Source organism: Dromiciops gliroides, chromosome 3 (genome assembly GCF_019393635.1).
Source record: "Dromiciops gliroides isolate mDroGli1 chromosome 3, mDroGli1.pri, whole genome shotgun sequence".
NCBI lineage: Eukaryota > Metazoa > Chordata > Mammalia > Microbiotheria > Microbiotheriidae > Dromiciops > Dromiciops gliroides.
Window position 1 is genome coordinate 629,788,849 of NC_057863.1, and position 22,475 is coordinate 629,811,323.

Consider the following 22,475-nt stretch of genomic DNA (forward strand, 5'->3'; position numbering starts at 1 on the left):
AGAATCCACCATCGACAACTATAATGGTGAAGGGAGGTTCAAGATATAGATGCAGAAGAAGAGAATGACTCCAAAACATCTATAAGCAATGCGTCAAAGAAGAACACAGCTTTGGTACAAAATCAACTAGCATTCCTGGAGGAGATGTAGCAAGAATTTTTTTTAATAAAGTAAAAATGTTATAAATGAAATGAGTGTTGAGAAAAAAATTGGAAAAGAAATCAGAGCTATGGAAAAAACAAGTGGAAAGGGAATCAACAATTTGGCATAAGAGGCATAAAACCTTGCCCAAGGAACACATTCCTTAAAAATTAGTGTAGCCCCTGTCCCAAAGAGCATTGCCATGAGATTCTCTCCTCCCCATGTGACAGAAGAGTGGGGCAGAGCTGGTGAGAAGCAAGAGAGCTCCAGCTCTGGCCAGTCCCCTTTGGGACTCTTCCTGGCAGGAATGGAAATCTCCCTTGGAGAAGGATAAGGGGAGAAGAGGTTAGAAATGTTTTTTCTGTCATCTTTCCAGCCACACAAGGACAGCCCTTGCACAAGGGGTCTTAGTACACTCAGGTCCTTCTGTTTCTCACACATTACAATGGACCAAATAAAAGCCAATGACGTCATGAGATGACAAAAAAATGATAAAAGTCAAAAGACTGACAAATAGAACAAAATGTAAGGTATTTCAAAGCAGGAGGAAAAAATTAATAATTAATGGACTACCTAAAAGCCAGGACCCCAAAAAAGCCTAAACATCCCATTTCAAGAAATCTTAAAAGAAAACTGCCCTGCTCTCAGAATTGGAGGGCAAAGTGAAATAGAAATAATACACTGGTCACCTCCTGAAAGAAACCCCAAAATGAAAACTCTCAGGAACATCATAGCCAAAATCAAAAGCTTCCAGGTCAAAGAAAAATATTATTAACAGCCAGAAAGAAATCCTGATGTGCTTTGTTGCTAAAAATGATGCATATATCTATCATATATAAAAAACTGCTCATTTAAAAAACTGGAAACAGAATTTTCTAATCTATTAAAAATTCTTCCCAAAAGAGGGTTTTTTGTTTGTTTGGGTTTTTTTTGTGAGGCAGTTGGGGTTGACTTGCCCAGGGTCACACAGCTACTAAGTGTCAAGTGTCTGAGGTCAGATTTGAACTCAGGTCCTCCTGAATCCAGGGCCGGTGCTTTACTGAACCATCTAGCTGCCCCCACAAAAGAGTTTTAATGGGTTTTGAACCCTTGTTTAAAATATAAAAGTGCAATACCTCCTGGTTAGTTTAGTTTGTAAAAATAACAGCTGACATCAGAGAAGATGAAATTTATTAGCTGAATGTCAACAAAAACCTTTGCATAAACCAGAAGATAGGATTGACAAACGAGTCTCACAATTTAGGAAGTATAACCATCTATGCGATTTTTTCATTTGGATGGACATACTTTTCTGAAACATCTTTTCCCACCATTACAGCTACTCAAACCACTCATCAAAATGAAAATGAACTTAGAACCAGATCTTCAGTGTTCTCTCAAAAAAATGTTCAACCATGATTTTCAAAAATAATGGAACGTAGTCAATCACTTAAAATATTTATCTCACTTAAAAAGTTCTAATTTTAGAGAGAGCAAAGAAGTTTTTTGCACCATGAACAAATAAAATACATTTAAATGTTAATTTTGTCCATCACATTCTTTTTAAATTTCTATTTTTTATGAATGCTTTACAATGTACATAGTATGTTCAGCCAAAAAACAGGTATGGAGATCAGGTTGGGAACTGGAACTACTGTACAGTTCCAGGGAACTCTCAGATGAGAAAATTTCCTTTACCAATACAGGTTGGCATCTTGTTTGTGATTTATAGTCTTAGAGGATTGTCTAAAGCAATGAGAGGTTAAATCGTCACAAAGATTCATGCAAACATACAATGAGGTCCATGCTCAAAAGTTTTTCACTGATGGGGTGCACAATTTCAAAAGTTTGGAGACTATGACTCCATATTGCCTACATAGGATGCACTCAATGAATACAGGGAATCCCCCAAAACTTAGTGCAGTTTTAAGCTTAAGACTCTTGGGCCACCTCATCCTTGTTGAATTTAGTTTCTGTGAAAAAGTTCTTTGCATCTCCTGGGTCACAGGCCTCACAGGTTCTTTGAAGCAAAGCTGAGGGTAATCAACTGGACATCATATTAAGTGAGATGTATTGGTTGGCAATAGGTAAAATTGAATATGCTTGGTGGTGGCTGGAAGGGTTATAGTCTTTAAGTTATATCTGGCTCGAAAGAAAACCTTTAGTACAAGAAATGTACGATTATGGAGAACCTCAGAGATTTGGGTACAGTTGGCTTTGTGTTTGAGTATAACAGATGATGATAGATACAAACTACTCAATGTCAAAAGAGAATTCAGAGGTCATCTAATTCAACTTTAGCAGAAAATCCTCCCCAAATATGCCCTAACAAGTGGTCAGTTTCCATTCCACTCCAGTGACAGGAAAACCTTTGATCCAAATCCAATGATGTGGCATTGGAGGATCTGTGTTTTGATCATGGTTCAGAAACATACTATTTTCACAGCCTTGGGTAAACCACCTAACCTCTTTAAGCCCCAGCTTTCTCATCTGTAAAACATGAGACGTGAAGTAAGTGATCTCTAAAGTCCTTCCTAGCTGTAACATTCTATGATTTCATGTTGCTCTGTGATGGGGTCTGACACAAGAGAGCCCAATCCGATGAAATTCCCACTTGGAATTTGGAGCATATACAGGTATTCCATGATTATTGCTTATTGTATTGATTGGCTGGTCTTCTCCCAACCTTTTAGAGGTCACCAGGTCTCTGTTAAGTCTGTTCTCTCTCAATCCTACTCCACCTGACAGCAAAGAATAGGTAGAAGACAGACAGAAGAAAAACAGGCCCATGATTCTCATGGCTTCATGTCAACCTGGGTGGGGAGAGTAACTGACCTTCATTCTTTCCCCACCGGGAGGCTTACAACAGCTACCACCTCTTCACTCTAAAGCAGTCAGTCAAGAAAGACACTGAGTTACCCAATGGCTGTTCTTGATATGCATACTCAATTCTGGCTCAGCAGCCAATCAAAAAAGGTCCAGCTAATATGGAAATATGTTTTGCATGATTGCACATGTATGACATATATCAAATTGTTTGCCATCTCTGGGAGGGAATTTGGAACTCAAAAATTAAAAAAAAAAGAATGTTAAAAATTGTTTTTAACATGTAAATGGAAAAAATAAAATATCCAAAAACCTTTTTTTTTGTTTTGCAGGGCAATAAAGGTTAAGTGACTTGCCCAGGGTCACACAGCTAGTGTGTCAAGTATCTGAGGCCAGATTTGAACTCAGGTCCTCCTGAATTCAGGGCCCATGATTTATCCACTGCACCAACTAGCTGCCCCCCAAAACTTTAGAAAAGTAAGCATACCAGAAACATTCATAACTTGGGAATGCTTTAAAATCTATGTGTGTGTGGGGGGGTAGCTAGGTGGCGCAGTGGATAAAGCACAGGCCCTGGATTCAGGAGTACCTGAGTTCAAATCCGGCCTCAGACACTTGACACTTACCAGCTGTGTGACCCTGGGCAAGTCACTTAACCCCCATTGCCCCGCTCCCCCCAAAACAAAAACCACCATTATTCTGAAAAGGGGTTCTACCAGACCAGTCAAAGGGTCTAGAACACAAAAAAATCTTAAAAAACCCTCAATTAGAGGGCTCCCTTTGGCCTTAATGAGATGGGACTATGGAGTCAGGATACTAATTTCATCTGTGGCTCATGGTAAATGAGCATATGACTTTATTTCATTACTATACCCCTAGTTTTTCCATTAATAGACATGTTACTTTGAATTGATTCCCTTTGTTTCTTCATCTGCAAAACCAGACATTTTTAGTCTGTTGGGGGTTACTAGAAAGGGTCTGTGAATCCATATTCAAATCTATACATAGGCAAACTTTATAAAGGTTGAAACATATCAGATATACTCCTATATGTATACATGCATAGATATATGTATGTGACTATTTTTCAATTCAATTTAAAACATTTATTGAATACCTGAACTGTAGTAGGCACTGGTGATACAAAGCCGACTTCCCTCAAAGACCTTCCATTTTACTGAATAGAACATTTACATAGATTTAGAAATATGAGGCAATTTGAGAAGAAATAGAGCCCCAAAACAACCTAGTATTTGATAAATCCAAAGATCCCAGTGAGCAAGAACTCATTTTTCAACACAAAAAACTGTTGTGAAAACTGGAAAACAGTTTAACAGAAACTATACATAGAATAAGATCTCACACGATTTGCCAAGAAAAGATCCAAATGGGTACATAATTTATGCATAAAGAGAGATATTAGATGTAAGAAATTACCTCTCAGATCTATGGATAGGGAAAGAGTTCACAATCATTGAAGTGTTAGGTTCCCAGAAGGTTAAAAAAAATGGATATTTTTGATTATATAAAATTGGAAAGTTTTTGCTGAAATGTAAGTGATGTAGTTAAAATTAGAGGAAAAGTTGGAAGTTGGGAAGAAAATCTATGCAATAAGTTTCTCTGATGAAAGTCTCATCTCTCAAATATACAATCTATAGCAATAAGAACCATTCCCCAATTGATAAGTGGTGAAATATATGAACAGGCAGTTTTCAAATCCAAGCTAGTAGTAGTTCTATGAAAAAGGGTGGAGATCACTAATAGAGAAATACAAAATTAACACAACTGAGATACCATTTCATACCTGTCAGATTGGCTAAGATGCCAAAAGAGGAAAACGACAAAAGTTGGAGGAGCTGTGGAAAAACAGGTACATTAAGGCACTGTTGGAACTGTGAAGTAGTCTAACCATTCTGGAAAGCATTTTGGAAATATATCCTGCTTTCCTGCAAAATATTACCTTTTTTTTGGGGGGGGGGGCGGCAAATGAGGGTTAATTGACTTGCCCAGGGTCACACAGCTAGTAAGTGTCAAGTGTCTGAGGCCAGATTTGAACTCAGGGAGTCCTGAATCCAGGGCCAGTGCTTTATCTACTGTGCCATCTAGCTGCCCCACTATACCTTTTGACAGAGATATTATTCTGTATAATGTATCATTATTCTATATTCCAAAGAGATGAAGGAAAGAGGAAAAGGACCCATATGTACAACAATATTTATATTGGCTCTTTTTGTGTGATGGCAAAGAATTGGAAACTGAAGGGATGTCCATCAATTGGGGAGTGGCTGAACAAGTTATGGTATATAAATGAGATGTAATGCAATTGAATGGTGAGAAGTAATGAAGGGGATTCTTTCAGAAAAACTTGGGAAGACATGTGAATTGATGTAAAGTGAAGTGAGCAGGACCATGAGAACAATTTCTATCGCAGTAGTAATATTGTAAATATAATCAAAGACTTAATAACTGATCAACACAATGACCAACCACAGCTCCAGAGGGCTAATTATGAACATACTATTTACCTCCAGATAGACAGACTTAGAGTGCAGACTGAACCACTTATTCTCTCTCTTTCTCACTCTCAACATGACTAATGTAGACATTTGTTTTGCATGGTTATATATATTTGTGGAGGCAGCTCAGGGAAGAGTGTACTAGTACTGGTGTTAGGAAGACCTGAATTCAAATTTGGCCTTAGACACTAGCTGTATGACCCTGGGCAAGTCACTTAACCCTGTTTGCCTCAGTTTCCTCATCTGAAACCACTCTAGTATTTCTTCCAAGAAAACTCCAAATGGGGTCACAAAGAGCTGAGCACAACTGAACAACAAAATGCCTTCTAAATCTATATCTATGTATGAGTCTATAATTCTAATTCTTTGGAAATTCTGGCATATTTTTGGGGAGGAGGGCTTACAAATTGCATTTTTACCTAGTTATAAGTCTTCCCAAACCCCTTTTAAAAATTATTTTGGGGGCAGCTAGGTGACACAGTGGATAAAGCACCAGCCCTGGAGTCTGGAGTACATGAGTTCAAATCCGGCCTCAGACACTTAACACGTACTAGCTGTGTGACCCTGGGCAAGTCACTTAACCCCAATTGCCTCGCTAAAAACAAAAAACCAAAAAACCAAAAAACAAATGGAGGGCAGCCAGGTGGTGCAGTGGTAAAGCACCAGCCCTAAATTCAGGAGTACCTGAGTTCAAATCTGGCCTCAGACACTTGACACTTACTAGCTGTGTGACCCTGGGCAAGTCACTTAACCCTCATTGTCCTGCCCCCAACCCCCCCCCCCCCCAAACCAAAAACAAATGGGCTGGGGTCAAATAAACAAGGCCTCAGGGGCTTTGCCAGGCCTGGATGATGTAGATGTTAGGATGGTATTCCTTTATTAAAGCCTGTTTGTGTACAATTGTTTGAAGCCTGAGGGCAGGCACTGTCTTTTGCCTTTCTTTGTAGACCCAGCCTTGAGCACAAACCCTCTTGAACATGGTAAGGGGTTTGTTGTTCCATTGTCAGGGACCTCATTTGGGGTTTTCTTGTTGAGGAAACTAAGGCCAACGGGGTTAAGTGACTTGCCCAAGGTCACAGAGCTGGTAAGGGGCGGAGGCCCGATATGAACCAGGGAAGGCCTGGCACACTATTCACTGAGGCACCCCGCTGTCCCGTGTGAGGACTTAATAAATGTTTATTGATTGATCGACATTTCTGGCCCACGTGAGGCCTGGAGGGGCTGTGACTGTGGCCTAAGTGCGTTCGCTTTCCTGGGGGGGGGGGGCCCCCCGCTAGGGGTTGGGGGAGGGGCCTTGAAACCAGCGCCAACAGTCACAGAAGGCTCTGGAAGCAGCGGTTCCCGCCCAACCGCCCCGAGGCGCTCGCGCGTCGCCCCGCCCTCTGGTCAGGCAGGACGCGGAAAGCCGAAGGCTGAAGCAAGGGCAGTGGAGGACAGCGGCCGCCCACCCGCGTGCGGTCCGTTCGTCTTCCTCCGCCCTCGGAGGGCGGCGCCTGCTCAGTGCTGGGCGGAGGCGCCCCGGCTAGGCAGGGCTCGGTCGAGTAGGGCGAGGCTTGGGTCCGGGGGCGGGGCTTGGCCTCAAAGGCACCGTTTTATTGGTTCCTCTGCGCGGTCGCCCCGCCCCACCCCGCCATTTGCCCTCCTTCTTCCCTCCCCTTCCATGGCGCCGCCCGGCCTCATTCATTCCTCCTTGGGCCACTCGGAAACCGGCGAGTCCCCGCAGCGTCTCGGCAGCGGCGACACCATGTCGGGCGAAGAAACCGCGTCCCCATCCGCCATCCAGATCAGCAGGTAACGGCGGGGGCCGGGCCGACGCGGGGGCCGGCCGCTTACGAGCCGGGCACCTGCCGCGGCCCGGCCGGGAAGGGATGCTTGGGTCCGCCTGAGTCACCGGTCGGGGCCGGGCCGGAGCAGCGCTCGCTGCCGGCTCCGCCCTGTCCCATCGCGTCCCCCGCCGCCTCCATCCCCGGGGCCTCCTGCGCCTGGGCCCGGCTCCTCCATCTCCCGTGGGGGTGGGTGGGTGTCTAACACCCCCCCCCCCAATACCGCCCCCGCCCCAGGCTGAGCCTCATCCGAGCATCCTCTCCATCTCCTCGCCCCCTTCGGTTACTCCCTGGGATTCTCACCTCCAAATACCCCACCCCCACCCCCCGCTGAGCTCCCCCCCCCCCAGCTCCCCATCAACCGCCCCGGTGATTCGCACTCCAACACCGATACTCTTCCCTCAACACCTCTCTGAATCTCACCTCCAAATACAGCCTCCCCCTCCCAACTGCCGCCCCTCAGCCCCTTTCCCCTTCCTCACTTCACCCCCTCAACTGTCGGACCTCCCCCACTGAGTTCGAGCCACTCCTCTCCCCCGTGATGCTTACCTCCCCAAGCTACCCCTCCACGACCACCCGAAGCCCCCTCCCCCTCGATGATTCTCGCCCTCTCACCTCATCCTCTCACCTCATTCCCCTCTTTACCTCTTAACTCCCCCAAACTCCCCCCTCCTCTTCTCCACCATTCCCCATCAACCCTCTCCTCACGGTTGAGGCCCGTTCTTTTATTCCCCCTCCATTCTTACCTCATCCCCTAAATACCCTTCCCGGGCCCGGTTCCTAATACTTCTACCCCTTGCCCAGCCCCATCCTTTTTCATTGCTCTCCCCCAGACGCAATGATACCTATTCCCCCCAATACCTTCCCTCTGAGGCTCATCATTTTTTTATTTGCCCCAAAATAGCTTTTTCCCTGGAATTCTACCCCAAGCCCTTCCTCTTCCTGGGCCTCATCCTCTTACACTCTGGGTAAGACCAACCCCCTCTGGGACTGATCTCCACACTCATCCCTCACATTCTCTCCCCACCTCCCTACCCCCCCCCCCAAGGTAAAGAATTAAAAACAACCAAAGGAAACAACTAGCTTCCATTCTTTCGACTTGTGCACACAGGTCTTGAGTGAGCCTTTTTTTTTTTTAAACCTTCACCTTGTCTTTATTTACCTTGCACAGATCTCCCTAAAATGCCCCCTTCTAACACATCAGCTCCTTGTCCCTTTGTCCTCTGTGCCATCAGTGGACAGTTCCCACTTGAAGATTCCCCCAGTCTTGCATCCTATCTCTACCCTAGTTATCCAACCCTTTGATCTGTCATTCTCAGCCTGTACCCCCCTTTATGGCTTCAACCTGGTAAAACTTAGATCTGGTATTCTGTTCGTTGGTTTGGGGTCCCCCCCCCACACTGGTGCAGCCAGTAGGGCCTGGGAGATACATTGTCAGTTGGCAGGAGGGAAGGAAGATGTGTTACCTTTTTTCCTCTCCTTACACTTAGAGCCCTGGGCTGGCTGCTTTCTAATCATTTCTCTGATCTTCTCCTGACCTTATTCGTATGTAGAGTAGGGAGGTTTTAACCATAAGGGACCTTAGAAATAATCCAGTTCAATCCCCTCATTTTACATATGTGGAAACTGAGACCCAGAAAGGGAAAGTGATGCTTTACTTTGATGCTTGATACTTGCTGCCAAGGTGACCCCAAGCCAGTCAGTTAACTTTCTTGGGCCTCAGTTTCCTCATGGGTAAAATGAATGCCTTGGTTTTGACAGCCCCTGAAGTCCTTTGAGCACGGAGATCTTTGATAGGATGACTCTGATCCCCAAGGTCACAGAGGTAGAAAGTGGCAGGGCCTGATAGTTTACCTTGGCTTGTACCCTCCCTACTTTGTGGTAGGGTCCATTCAGTACCTTTTCTGGCCTGTTGAAGCTACGGTTGTTTACATATCAAAAGACCAGCTTTTATTTAGTGCTTGCTGTGTGCCTAAGTGCTTTACAATTGTTATCTCATTTGATCCTCCTTATCAGGAGCCCGAGCTTTTGTGACACTCCCTAAAATGACATCTCTGGGTGTTGCAGACCAGCTGCTTTCCCCCGGATCCTTTGTCTCCATTGATCTGTATCTATTTCTGTTGCCTTTGAGAAATATACCTCCTCTTGGTGTGGTGTGTAGTCGTGCAGGATTTTGGCCCGGAGTGGCAGAGACCCAGTTCCTTAGGCATTGACTTCCTCTTCTTTGTAATGGAGTAGAAAACTTCCTTGCTGCCCTCAGGTCTGGAGCCATCCTATTTCCTAATTCATTTTGGCATGTAACCTGAGCCAGCTCTAGTGGACAGAATTTGGGACCTTTTGCTGGGCTGTGTGACTCCCTCAAATCTACTTCACAATCCCTTTTCTTTGTTAACTTCTAAAGTCTTAGTTGTGTCACGGGGAAAATCGGTTGGTGGGAGAGAGAGAATAAACCAAAAGGGAGAGTCCTACCTGTGGGTTTTGTGTCGAGAGGAAAGAAGAATTTCCTGTGTTCTACAACATTGAACACCAAAATTATGTCACAGTGGCAATGGTGGGTGTGGGGGTCCTTGGGAATTCCTCTTTAAAGAATCACATCCTCTTCTTGCACATAGACCCAATTAGAATAAAATAATATTGGTTCTCTGATATACTTATCTCCCTGAACAGGAGAAAGGCCTTAGCTTTTATAGAGGACAGATGGTGGAGAGAAAGATGCGGTGATCATCTGAGTGTAGAAAGTTCCCTTATTGGGGGTGATCACCTGAGGGGGCAACGTCCTGGACTGGTGGTAGGGAGGGAAGCTGGGTGATCTCTAGCCCTGTGGTAGCAGCCACGCCTAATCTCTCATCTCTTTTACTTCAAGGGGAGTTACTCAGACCCATGTCCTAACCCCCAGAACAGCTGGAAATAGGGAAAAGACCCTTTTTTCCCCCAGTGAGTAAAGGGTAAAACTACTCCTTGAAGGGGGTGCCTTTACAACCCATCAGGTGATGTGAATGGGGCTTCCACTGTTGTTAGGAACTTTCAAAGGAATAGAAATAGGTCCTTCCCTTCAAAGAGCTTAGATGAGACAGACTGATTGATTGATGGATAGACTGAGGGATGGTCTGTTGCTGGCATAAGCCAGGAAGAAGAATTTCCTCCCTTAGGATCACGGAATGACTTGGGAGTGGGAGGAGAAGGGCCTGTTGCAGGGAGACTGAGTCCTCATGTATGGGAAGGGCCAGACACTGTCAAAAAGCCAGCTTCCAAAGATGGGGTCTTAAGCAATCCCCACTTCTTCCCTAATGCCTTTCTTCTTAAGAACATGGTCAACTTGATTTGCTTTTTAAAGTGCCTTTAGCAATGATCTTGGACTTTGATTTCCTGGACTCAATTTTGCAATTACAAATACTTAGACTTTTTTTTTTTTGGCTCTGGGCCCCTAAAAATGAATGCTAGGAAGCCACCAGGAGGTGATTTTGTTGGTGGTGGCCTAGATGTGTGCAATGAGCCTCGAATGCCAATGTATACAGTAGTTTTAAACAAACAAATGAATTTCACCTTGCAAGCAATAGTAGAGTCATCTCGCCTGGCAGTAAAACTATTGAGATAAAAGTTTACACACTGTCATCAGAGACCTGGGTCATTAAATAAAGAGCAATCCTGAGGTGAAGCTCAAAGACTTAGAATGTTTTTTCTTGTCTTTTTTTTTTTTTAGTGGGGCAATGAGGGTTAAGTGACTTGCCTAGGGTCACACAGCTAGTAAGTGTTAAGTGTCTGAGGCCGGATTTGAACTCAGGTACTCCTGAATCCAGGGCTAGTGCTTTATCCACTGCGCCACCTAGCCGCCCCCAGAATGTTTTTTCTTTTAAAATTTTTACTAATAAAGTATCTTTTGTCAGTCAACAAACCTGTTTTTAGCTCTTGCTAGATTCCAGAAAGGACAGCCAGGTGGCTCAGTGGCTAGAACACTGGGCGTGGAGTTAAAATTTGGCCCCAGACCTTAACTCATTGTGTAAACTTGGTGGCTCAGTGGCTAGAACACTGGGCGTGGAATTAAATTTTGGCCCCAGACACTTAAGTCATTATGTAAACTTTGGCAAATCACTTCACCTCTGTTTGCCTCTATCCACTGGAGAAGGAAATGGCAAACCACTCTAGTATCTTTGCCAGGAAAACCCCTTGGACAGCACTGGTGTGTGATGGTCCATGGGGTCCCAAAGAGTAGGACATGACTGAACAACAGCAACGGGATCGGCTTTTTCATCACTGAAATCACAAGTCCAGGCCCTTTCTTTTCCAAAACATCTACTTCCCTTTCCAACTCAGAGCCATTCCTTATAACGAAGAAAAAAGAGGGAGAAAGAATGAGCGGCTCAGCAAAACCAACCAATGCATCGACCAAGTTTGACAGTATTTACAGTTTTCCACACCTGCCCAAGGGTTCTTTTCCTTTTCCCTCCCTTTGCAAAGAAAAGAGGAGGGGAAATACATTCTCATCTCTCTTCTTTGGGGCCAAATATAATCATAATCACATTCATACAGTGCCTCCTTCCTGTGTGCCAAGCACCTCACCGAAACCTTGACAATTATTATCTCATTTGAGCCTCACCACAACCCTGGGAAGTAGGGCCTTTTATCCCCATTTTACAAATGAGGAAACTGAGGCGGATAGTGACTTGCTGTGACTTGCCCAGTGTCTGAGGCCTGATTTAATCTGACTCCAGGAAGGAGCCAGCACTCAGTCCACTGTGCTACGAGTTGCCTCATAATTTCTTTTTTTTTGCTGGGCAATGAGGGTTGAGTGACTTGCCCAGGGTCACACAGCTAGTAAATGTTGAGTGTCTGAGGCCAGTTTTGAACTCAGGTACTCCTGAATCCAGGGCCAGTGCTGTATCCACTGCGCCACCTAGCTGCCCAAGTTGCCTAATAATTTTGTAGCATTCATGTGTTTTTTTTTTTTAATTGCTGTTATTGGTCTTTCCATTTGTAGCATTCATGTGGTTTTTTTTTTTAATTGCTGTTATTGGTCTTTCCATTTCTATTTCTATCAGGGCACTGGTATATGCCCAAAGTGTGTTGGATGCTTGCTACACCATGTGAAAGAGGCTATGGGGTCCTGCTTTTTTTTTTTTTCCCCCTTTTTCTTTTTTTTTTAAGTGGGGCAATGAGGGTTAAGTGACTTGCCCAGGGTCACACAGCTAGTAAGTGTCAAGTGTCTGAGGCCAGATTTGAACTCAGGTCCTCCTGAATCCGGGGCCAGTGCTTTATCCACTGCTCCACCCAGCTGCCCCAGTCCTGCTTTGATGTTTAATAGATTGGGGTGTTCATTCACTTTGTAGAACAGGTTCCAATTGGCTCAAGTGACTAGCTCCAAAGTCATTGTGGGTGATGTTTTCCTGGTTCTGCTTACTTCATTTTGTATTGATAACCACAGTTTACTGAGAACTGACAGATCCTCACCTATTCTCCATTCCCAGACCAATGAATTGCCTGGGAATGACTAATCTTTGTCATTTCCAGACTCCAGATTTGTTTTATGGATCTCCCAAATAACTATCCCCTCTCAAAGATTCCCTGGCTTTCTTCTTAGGCACTTTCCATTATTATGTAAAAAGTTCATTTACATTAAGTTGTTTTGGGGCAGCTAGGTGGCTCAGTGGATAGAGCACCGGCCCTAGATTCAGGAGGACCTGAGTTCAAATCCTACCTCAGACACTTGACACTTACTAGCTGTGTGACCCTGGGCAAGTCACTTAATCCCAATTGCTTCACTAAAAAAAAAATAATGTGTGTGTATATATATATACACATACATATACACACACACACATTAAGTTGTTTCTATATGTGAAAAACTTCCCCTTCCCAAGGACTATCTCATAGCTCCCTCTGTTCTGTTACCCCATATAAACCCTGTCCTCAGTCCCCATTCTTCTGCTCTGAGTTGTATTTCCTCTGTTAGATTGATTGTTTCATTAATTTTCAGGTTGACAGTATCAATTCATGATTCCTGAATTCTTCTTCACATTTGTCATTTCTTATGATGCAGTAATGTGCGTTCATGTACTGTAATTGCATAACCTATTCCCCCTTTGTTGTTGGTGCTCCTCGATCACAAAAAAGGGCTGCTTTGAATATTTGGGACCTCCTTGTAACCCCTAGCTTGCTGTGGGATTTCTGGCTAGTCACTTTTCCTTGACCTAATTCCCAGTCACTTTCTGGAGCAGTGGGACCCTTTCAGAGTCTCACCAACAGGACATGGGTGTGCTTGTCTCTTCAGAAGGCCTTCAGCATTGTTTCTTCCCTCTACTTGTCCTCTTTGCCAGTTATCTGGGTTTGAGGTTCAAGGTAGCTTGGTACATTAGAGAGGGTCCCAATGATGCAGGCAGAAGACCCAGGTTCAAACCCCACTTCTGGTAATTACTCCTGGGCGGGGGGGGCGCGGTGTGACCAATCATTCCTTTCCCTGGGTCTCAGTTTTCTCTTGTGTGAAATGATTGGTTTGCTCGATGTGGCCAATGAGGTCCCTGCTAGCACCAGCGTTCTGATCATTGTATTTTGGAGTGGCCTTTCTCATAGTGGTTAATAGTTTGTAATTCTTTTAAGAAGCTTAGTCCATTTCCTTTGACCACTTATCCATTGGAAAATGGCTTTAGATTTAAATAATTATCATTTCTCTATATGCATTGGCCATCAGACCCATATCCAGGCACATCAGATACAAAAGATTTTTCCCCTCTAGATCCAGCTTTCTGTCTTTTTCTCAGTATGTTGAACAGCTGGTTCATCTTTGATGGGATATAGGTCAGGGATTCTTAAACTTTTTCCACTTGAGAACCCCCCCACCCACCCCCCCGAGAATTTTTACCCGACCCAGGTATATAGGTATATAAAATTGGTATATATAACCTTTTACTGTTGCCAGATTTTGAGCCCCTCCACGTTCAGTTATGTGACCCTATATGGGGTGGAGTCCCACAGTTTAAAAAGCTTTGATATAGGTCACTCAAGGAAATGCTGGTAGACTTGATAGCTTTTTGTAATAACTTTCAGTGGTATCTGCTTACTCATAGTAAAAGAGAAGCTGGCTAAGGACAAAGAATTCGTCAAGAATATGACTTACATAGAATAGACTTTGTAAAGAACTGTCACAAAATGCAACTTTAGATAATTCAGCTCAGATAGGAGAGTTTTAAAAGGCAACAACTTAGATTGGGCTGTTGTCGTTCTTCATTCTCGAAGACGCCTGTGACATTAGAGTGACATTGGCAGTAAATTGAATTTTTTTTAACTGGGGGAGGGTTGTGCAAAGTCACCAACCTCACTCTCCTCCAGAGCCATCTGGGTCCAGTGGCAATTTATGTGTTGGAATGACTGGAGATGGCCCCGGATGTTTGAAGCAATTGGAATTAAGTGACTTGCCCAGGGTCACACAGCTAGTAAGGGTTGGGTGAGATTTGAACTCAGGTCCTCCTGATTTTAGGGCCAGTATTTTATCTACTGTGCCACCCACCTGCCCCTTTTAGATTGGGCAGATTGGCTTGAAAGGGCCAGGCGACACTCAGGCAGCTTCATTCTTTCCTGAGGAACTAGACTCCGGTGCATTTTAAGTTCCACCAAGCAATTGGCCTTTGGCATATTTTGAGCTGTATTATTAATGTGTAAAAGCTATAGCCTTCCTAATGATGATAACTCATATCTTTGTAGCACTTTCCCATCTCAAATCTTACTTAATTCTCTTACTATAGAGACAACCTCTGTCAACAATAGGAGAGTGCAAGTGTCGTTTTTGACCCACACTGCCTGTGGGATCTTGAGCAATGTTTAGCCTCTCAGTAGTCTCTAAGGACGTCAGTTGCAGAAAGGCATGGGTCCTATGGAGAGTTCTCATTGTTCTGGTACAAAGCAAAATATTACAGTTCAAGAGAAAGCAAAGACAGGGAGAGGGAATCTAGACTTTGCTGGTCCCCCCAGGGACCTGGGAGAGCTAAAGGTTCTGAAAATGTAATTCAGTAAACACTTATTAAACACCTACTTTGTCTAGGAGAGAGATAGCCTAACAGTGTGGATCATGGGCCAGCTTGGGAGCCTGGAAGACATGGGTTCAAATTCTGTCTCTGCCTTATTTGTACCAGTTCTGTGACTATGGGCAAATCACATAACCTCCTAGTGGTGCAGCTGGGAGGTTCAGTGGATAAAGCACCGAGCCTGGAGTCAGGAAGACCTAAGTTTAAATCTGGCCCTAGACATTAGCTGTGTGACTCTGAGCCAGTCACTTAACCTGTTTGCCTCAGTTTTCTCAACTGTAAAATGGAGATAATAATAGCCCCTCCCTTCCAGGGTTGTCGTGAGGATCAAATGAAATACCAGTTGTAAGGTGCTTAGCACAGTGCCTGGCACATAGTGAGCTCCGTATAAATGTGACTCTCTTAAGAAGAATAAGTTACAGATGAAATGCCTGTCTATGTGTGTAGAGGGAGTTTTCACCCTAGGAGTTCCCAGTGTTAATGAAATCACAGTTCTAGATGAAAACAAAACCAGTAAGAGTATTGGGGGGCGGGTGCAAGCTGGGTGGTGCAGTAGATAAAGCACCAGCCCTGGATTCAGGAGGACCCGAGTTCAAATCCAGCCTCAGACACTTGACACTTACTAGCTGTGTGACCTTGGGCAAGTCACTTAACCCTCATTGGCAGGTATTGTCCCCTTGTTGCAGATGAGAAAACTGAGGTTCAGGTTAACAACATAGCAGAACGTATGCTGTCTTTTACATACAATCAAGACCTCCCAGACTCCCTTTCCTTGGCACTGGGAACATGCCCTTTGAATAACTTGTCTAGTGGTGATGCATTTTATGGACTCGGGAAATCATTGCTAAGAGCTTGGTGTTTGTGAGATGTGGACCTGGGGCATAATCTCTGCAGTAGCCTGGGCTCATTCACCACCATGGAGGCTGCTTCTGTGAGAGCTACTCCCTCAGCCTTCAGCCTTCCTCCCTACCCCACCCTTCCTGGACTCTTTGGCTAGACCCACCCATGACCCTGATGCCCGTTGATTACAGTATTTCCTCCTGCTCATTTATGAAAATAAGATTGAGGGATAGTTTTACCTCTTCTTGGGTTTTTGTCCTGCACGCCATCTGTTTCTTAGAGGCCTTCTGAAGGTCCGTCCATTGGACCCCTGTCATTGATCAGGGGAGTCCTGTGTTTGAATATCTACCTGGAAAATTAGGATATGGGGATCACTGGGGTGAGGCACAAATGAGATAATAACAAGTCAAGTGCTTTGTAAACTTTAAAGGCTGTAGCCCCATCCCTTATCACCAAGTTAGCACCAGAGAAGCTTCCCATTTACTTATCTACTCACTTGCCCTAGCCTAGGTGTGATGAGGGAGTGCCTTTATTTCCATTGGTTTAGGGTGCGGCTTAATGACTTTAAACCAGGTTCCAATGATCATCCTGAGTCTGTTGGGAAACTTCCATTCCCACCTGAAGGGGAGCATTGTAGACACCTGGTGGCTGGATTGGTGATTAATCTCTGGGAGGAAGCACCCATGTTAGGGGAGGGATCCAGCGTAAAATCAGAGATGGTAGGCATTGTGGGCAGGCTTACCCAAGGAGTGGGCAGGCTCTCAGCTGAGCTTGGCCTCAGAGAAGAGCCGATTGGCAGCTGTGTTGGCTGCTATTTGGGGAAGCAGGTCACAGGAGGCCGATTGGATTAGCTCTTGGCTAACCTACTCTGAGGGAACTTAATTCTTTCCTGGGACAGCTTGCTTCACTGCATTGACCCAATGAAGAAGCTGTCAGGCCCAGCCCTTGGCTTTTTGGCCCGGGTGAGCCAGAAGGCTTCTCTCAGGCCCCTCACTGTCTGTCCTGCTTTTTTTCCTAAGCCTAATAGGGAGACATGGAGACTAAGGTAAGTGACTGCATTCAGGGCTAGTCTTGGCTCTATGCAGTAATTACATGATTAATGGGACTGTCAGTTACTTTAAGTGCAAGGCAGTTCATGGTCTGGAGAGGTGTTTAGAGACAAAATCATTAGGCCTGGGCAGGACTTTCCTGGGCTAATTCTGTACTCTGCTCAGAGTATATTTGAGTATATTTCAGTTTGTGTCAGTCTGCACTCATCTAACTTCTTCCTTCCATTCTCAGTTGGGGTTGGTCTGACAATTTCCCAAGGGACTAACTAGCCTTGGGTCTCCTTTTGGTCCCAGGTCTTTGAGGTGACACTCAGTCACGACTTGTCTTTTGGCCTAGGTCCTGATCCCAGGCCTTTTAAGTTCATTAGGAAGTTAGGTTTTTAAAAAGTCTTATTTTTGATCATGTTGCCAGATGATCAGGAGAGCAGTAGCTGGGCCTAGTGGCTGGAGAGTCAGTGAGGCAGAGTTCAACCCTAACACCTACTAGTGGGCATGTTTCTTACCTCTGTGGTCAAAATTATTCGTGGTAAAAATTATTGGAGTTTTAGCTGACTCATTTGGGAGGGGCCACGCCTGGCCCACCTTGAAGTTACATATGCTGCTGAGGTCAGAAGGAGAACTCTCCATAGGCAGTTTTGAACGACCTCCCCTTTTGGGGGAGGGAGATTGAATGCTCTGTGAGGGGAGGAGAGCCTCTTCCAGAACGCTCTTGGGCTTGCCACCTTGGCTCCTTAGTCTTCTGGGTGATGCCGAGAAACTAGCAGATATCCCAGGGGTGGGAAGTTTTAAAAACCCTGCATTCTTTTGAATTAGCTTAATCGGAAATGACCTGGGGATTGTATAGACTTAGGTTAGAGCTAGGAGAATTTATCTGTATTTCTTTTCCCCTATTTCCTTATCTTTGATATTTTATTAATTTCACCTTGGTTGTTTAATTAATTCCCAAGTAATAAAATCTGATCCTTTTGTGGAAAAGAAGCTGTAAGGCTCCTTTGGGGAGAAATATCTAAAAGGGCAGTTCGGAGGGGAGGGAGCTTTGAACCTAGAGGTCCCTCATTTCCGGGACCCCCCCATATTTCAGCGAGTCACCCAATTAATGCTCCATATATTAAATTTCAGCCCCTACACCTCCTTGATGCCTGGGTTCTATTCATTCATTGGTGTGCACGAGGGGATGGACTTCCTCCACCTAAAACACGCCTGGACTGGAAGAAAAAGTTTCCTCTAAATCCTGGCAAGGCCTCCCAACCTCCAATGCCAGGTGACGGTCTTTGTGGGATGGGCCTAGGAGGTGAGGAGGCAGAGCCTGTCATCACTAGTTGGTTAACTTCTCAAAGCTCTTTCCCAGAGGCTTAGTTTTCTTGGACTCCTCCCTCCACTCTCCCTCTCCCTCTTCCTCTCCAGGTTCCTCTTTGTAAACGGTCTGCTGCTTCCTCCCAAGGGATAAAAATGAAAACCCCATCTGCATGTTGTACAAACTATCTTCCTGTGAAGGTAAAATTGACCCAGTGCTTGTCAAAAGGACTTTTGGGGCTGTTTTGGTATTGCCCTTGGATCTCCAGAACCTAGCATGGTGTCCTGTCTAGAGTAAGCATTTAATAAATGTTGATAGAGAATTGAGCCCAGGTTCCCCCAGCCAGCAGAGGGAAGCCCTCTCCTCTCCCCTCCCTTCCCTTGGAAGCGTCCCCCATCTAGCTTGAGAGCAGGCACACTTGTCGGCAGGAGGCACTTCCTGTTTGTCACTGAGCCTGGAAGAGCACGCCATCGATGGGAATAATCTTCGATCTGATTCACACCATCCGACACACAGACACCCACTCCTCCTTTTGGTGCCCCCAAAGCCTCTGGAATGAGAACATAATGGCATTGTTGTAGGCAGGGCAGACTTTGTTCTTTTACTCAGTTTGTGTTCCATGAACATCAATGATTAACTTCTTTGAGGTAAGATGAGTATTCTTACCTTATCCCCTTGGTTTGGGAAGATTTGATGAAGGTAAAGAATATGGAGTCTGTATGCATGTGTGCATGTCTGTGTGTGTGTGTGTACACGTGTACACACTCAGGAGGTATGTCCTGGAAACAATTGGCCAGGAAGTGGGAGGTAGGTCTACCTGGGACCCCCTGGAGCAGGAGGGAGGCCTTTGGAGATGGGTGGTTCATCCTGCTGGGTTTTGTTTGGGGAACAAGCGGCAGCACCCACAGCTGCCCTGGGCCACAGTGTCCTGCAAACCTGGAATCGTGGGAGGAAGGGTCTTGTGTTCATGGAGGCAGCTGTTTGGTTTGCTGGAAACTCTTCTTACTTTAGAAGCCCAGTGAGTAGAATGCCAGTCTTGGATTCAGGAAGGTCTGAGTCTTGGACTCTTCTTCCTTGGTTGGCTCCAAGTAAGCCACTTCACCTCTGTTGGGCATAATAATAACCCCATGGTGAGGATTGAATGAGGTGATATTTGTAAAGCGCTTAGCCCAGTGCCCAGCACATAGTAGGTGTTTAGTAAATGCCTGCTCCTTTCCTATTCATTCTCTATTTGGAGAATGTATAAATCTGTGTAAATGAGAATGTATAAATCTTTATAAAATGAACAAGGGGAAGCGAAAAAAAGCAAGCAAAAGTTCCCGCGTCTTTGCCTCAATCTCTCCCCAAAGAGTTTCAGGATCGGCACTTATTTTCTCCTCCTCAACATGATAGGTTTCTAGAAACTTCCTATATTCTGGCTCTTCTTCATGCTTCCTGCTTTGGCAAGTGGAAAATTGGGAGCTCTATGCACTAAAGAAATGACTGCTAATGTACCCTCTCTTCCTGCCCCTCTTTCCCCCCACCCTCACTGTTATCACACTTGGGATTGTTTGATAGTTCCCTGGAAACGACCTAGGGAAAATTTATTAAGGAACATTTTTGGTAACCTTGAACCAGTGTTATTGTGTCTCTGCCATCTGGGGGCGCTATTGTAATGCTACAAACAGATTCCCAGTTGGTCCTCTGAGGTCAGTGCACTCTGCTGTTGGCTGCTGGTCCCCAGGACTCAGACTCCGGGCTTCTCTTCAGCCAGGAGAATAGTCTGGGGCCTCATGGGCAGCTGTGGGCCATCCTAAGCACTGTTGCTCTAGCAAAAGGAACACAGACCCAACTGCAGAAAATAGATCGAATGGGAACTTTACAAGTCAGGAAGGGATGGCTGCCATTTTGTATTAATAAAACCTTTTTATTGCTATCTTTATATTACCTTCGTCTCCCAATATGTCCTTCTTCCCTTTGAGAGGGAAACAAAACCCCAATCAGCTAAATATAGCTGAAGGATCAGCCCCATCTGGCAATGTGCTTGGTGGGCCACAGTCACAGACCCCTACCTTTGCAAAGACTGGAGGGAGGGAGGGGCAGTCCCATTTATCTCCTTGGTGGCCAAAATCACCCAGGATCCAGTGCCTGTTCTTTTTATTCTTTCCATTTACACTGTTGTCATTATTTAAAGTCTATGTGTACGTGTGCGTGCGTGTGCGTGTGCGTGTATATCTCTCTTTTTCTCTCTCCACACACACACAGACAGTTCTTACCTTTTATACAGATTGCCATCTCCATCCCCAGCAGGATGGACTATGACTCCCAGCAGGCCACAGGCTGGGGTGGCCCCAGGGCCAATGACAACAGTGACAGCAATGATGCAGCCCTAAGCCCAAGGGCCTCTGCCTGGGGCCCTGAAGCTGCTCCAGGGGCCCCAGGCACACTGACGTCACTTTTACTGTGGGGTATAGAGCCTCAGAGAAGGTGGACTTGAGAATCACCCACTCAGGTAAGTGAGAACCACACACATGCACCCATGCTTATACAACACACACATCTACAGAGTTGTTTTACTCAGCTTCTGTTCCAAGAAGAGCCGCAGTGACTAACTTTTGTTAAGATGAGTATTCTCCCCCCATCCCCATCCTCATGAAGACCTGAAGAAGGCTGCAACACATGAAGTGAATATGGAGTATGTGTTGTATAGAGTCTATGTGGATATGTCTGCTTATATGCATATACATATGGATCATCTTGGTTCTGCCAACTCTGCCCTGCTTCAGCTTGTGTGTCTTTGGAAGCTTTTCTATATTCTCTGCATTTATCATTTCACAGCCCATTTCCCAATCCACGGGCATTCACTTAGTTTCCAATTCTTGGCTACCATGGACATGGCTGTTTTGCACATTTTGGTGCATGTGGGGGCTTTCTTTGTCTCTTCAGCATTCTCAGGGGTGTGTCTGGCAGTGACATCTCATATTGAGGAGTCTTACCACTGATTGTAGTCCCTTCCCAGAATTGCTTTTGGCTCCTCAGCCTTCCACAAAATCTCTGCCTATTACTGCCTGTAGGACTTTGGGCAAATCACTTAAGCTATTGGGCCATAGCTTCTTTTTCTGTAAGATAAGGTGCCTGACCTGGATGTTGTCCGAGGTCCCTTTGAGCCCTAATGGTGGCCCCAATGACAGTGGATGCAGTGCTGCTGCACTTGGGTTTGAGTTTGAATCCTGCGTCATGAACTATCCAGCCTTTTGACCCTGAAAAACTCACTTCCTCTCAGTCTGCCTCGACTTCCTCATCTGTAAAATGGTGATAATAATAGCCCGTACCTATCAGGGTTATGAATTAAAAATGTGATATGTAAGGAATTTTATAAAATTCCTGTGTTTTAGTAATGATTAATTGTAAACTTGTGAACCTATGATGAGGAAGCTTGTCAACAGTGACTAGCTACTGCGTGACTCGCTTCTTTCCTCAGCCTGCTTGACCATTCAGAATGTTTAACGTGGAATCCCCCAGCTGGAAAGGACTTTAGGAATTGCTTATTTAACCAGTTCCCTCTTCCCTCTAAACAGTTTATTGTGAACTTTAAACATCAGTGAGGCCATTTAAACATTTATAATTGTTGATGTGGGAAAAAATGTCAGCATATAAATCACTAACCTTTTAATTTCTGGCTCTCCTGCCAGTTTTGATCCTCCATCCATCCCTTTGTTTGTATCTACATTAAAAAGGTTACCCATGTAAATAGTCTAGTTGTTTCTTTGCTTTGTGTGGTTTTAAATCTGGCATTTCATGGTTTTCAGTATTCTTCTGTTGTTATTCTTTTTTTTTTTTAAGTGAGGCAATGGGGGTTAAGTGACTTGCCCAGGGTCACACAGCTAGTAAGTGTCAAGTGTCTGAAGCTGGATTTGAACTCAGGTGCTCCTGAATCCAGGGCCGGTGCTTTATCCACTGCGTCACCCAGCTGCCCCAGTTGTCATTCTTAATTGCATTTTGTTATATTAGCACTC

The 22,475-nt window shown here is 44.9% G+C and overlaps 1 protein-coding gene across 2 annotated transcripts in view; it reads left to right on the forward strand.

Moving 5' to 3' along the window:
* Positions 1 to 7,096: 7,096 nt before the first annotated feature.
* The window catches only part of ACOT7 (acyl-CoA thioesterase 7), a 166,636-nt gene continuing 151,257 nt past the window's right edge, over positions 7,097 to 22,475 (forward strand). The window contains exon 1 of one of the 2 annotated variants that reach the window (XM_043998765.1): positions 7,097 to 7,253. In XM_043998765.1, coding sequence (XP_043854700.1) covers positions 7,123 to 7,253 — 131 coding nt within the window. In that variant the 5' untranslated portion in view covers positions 7,097 to 7,122. The remainder of the gene's footprint in view (positions 7,254 to 22,475) is intronic. The other variant, XM_043998764.1, reaches the window with a different exon arrangement.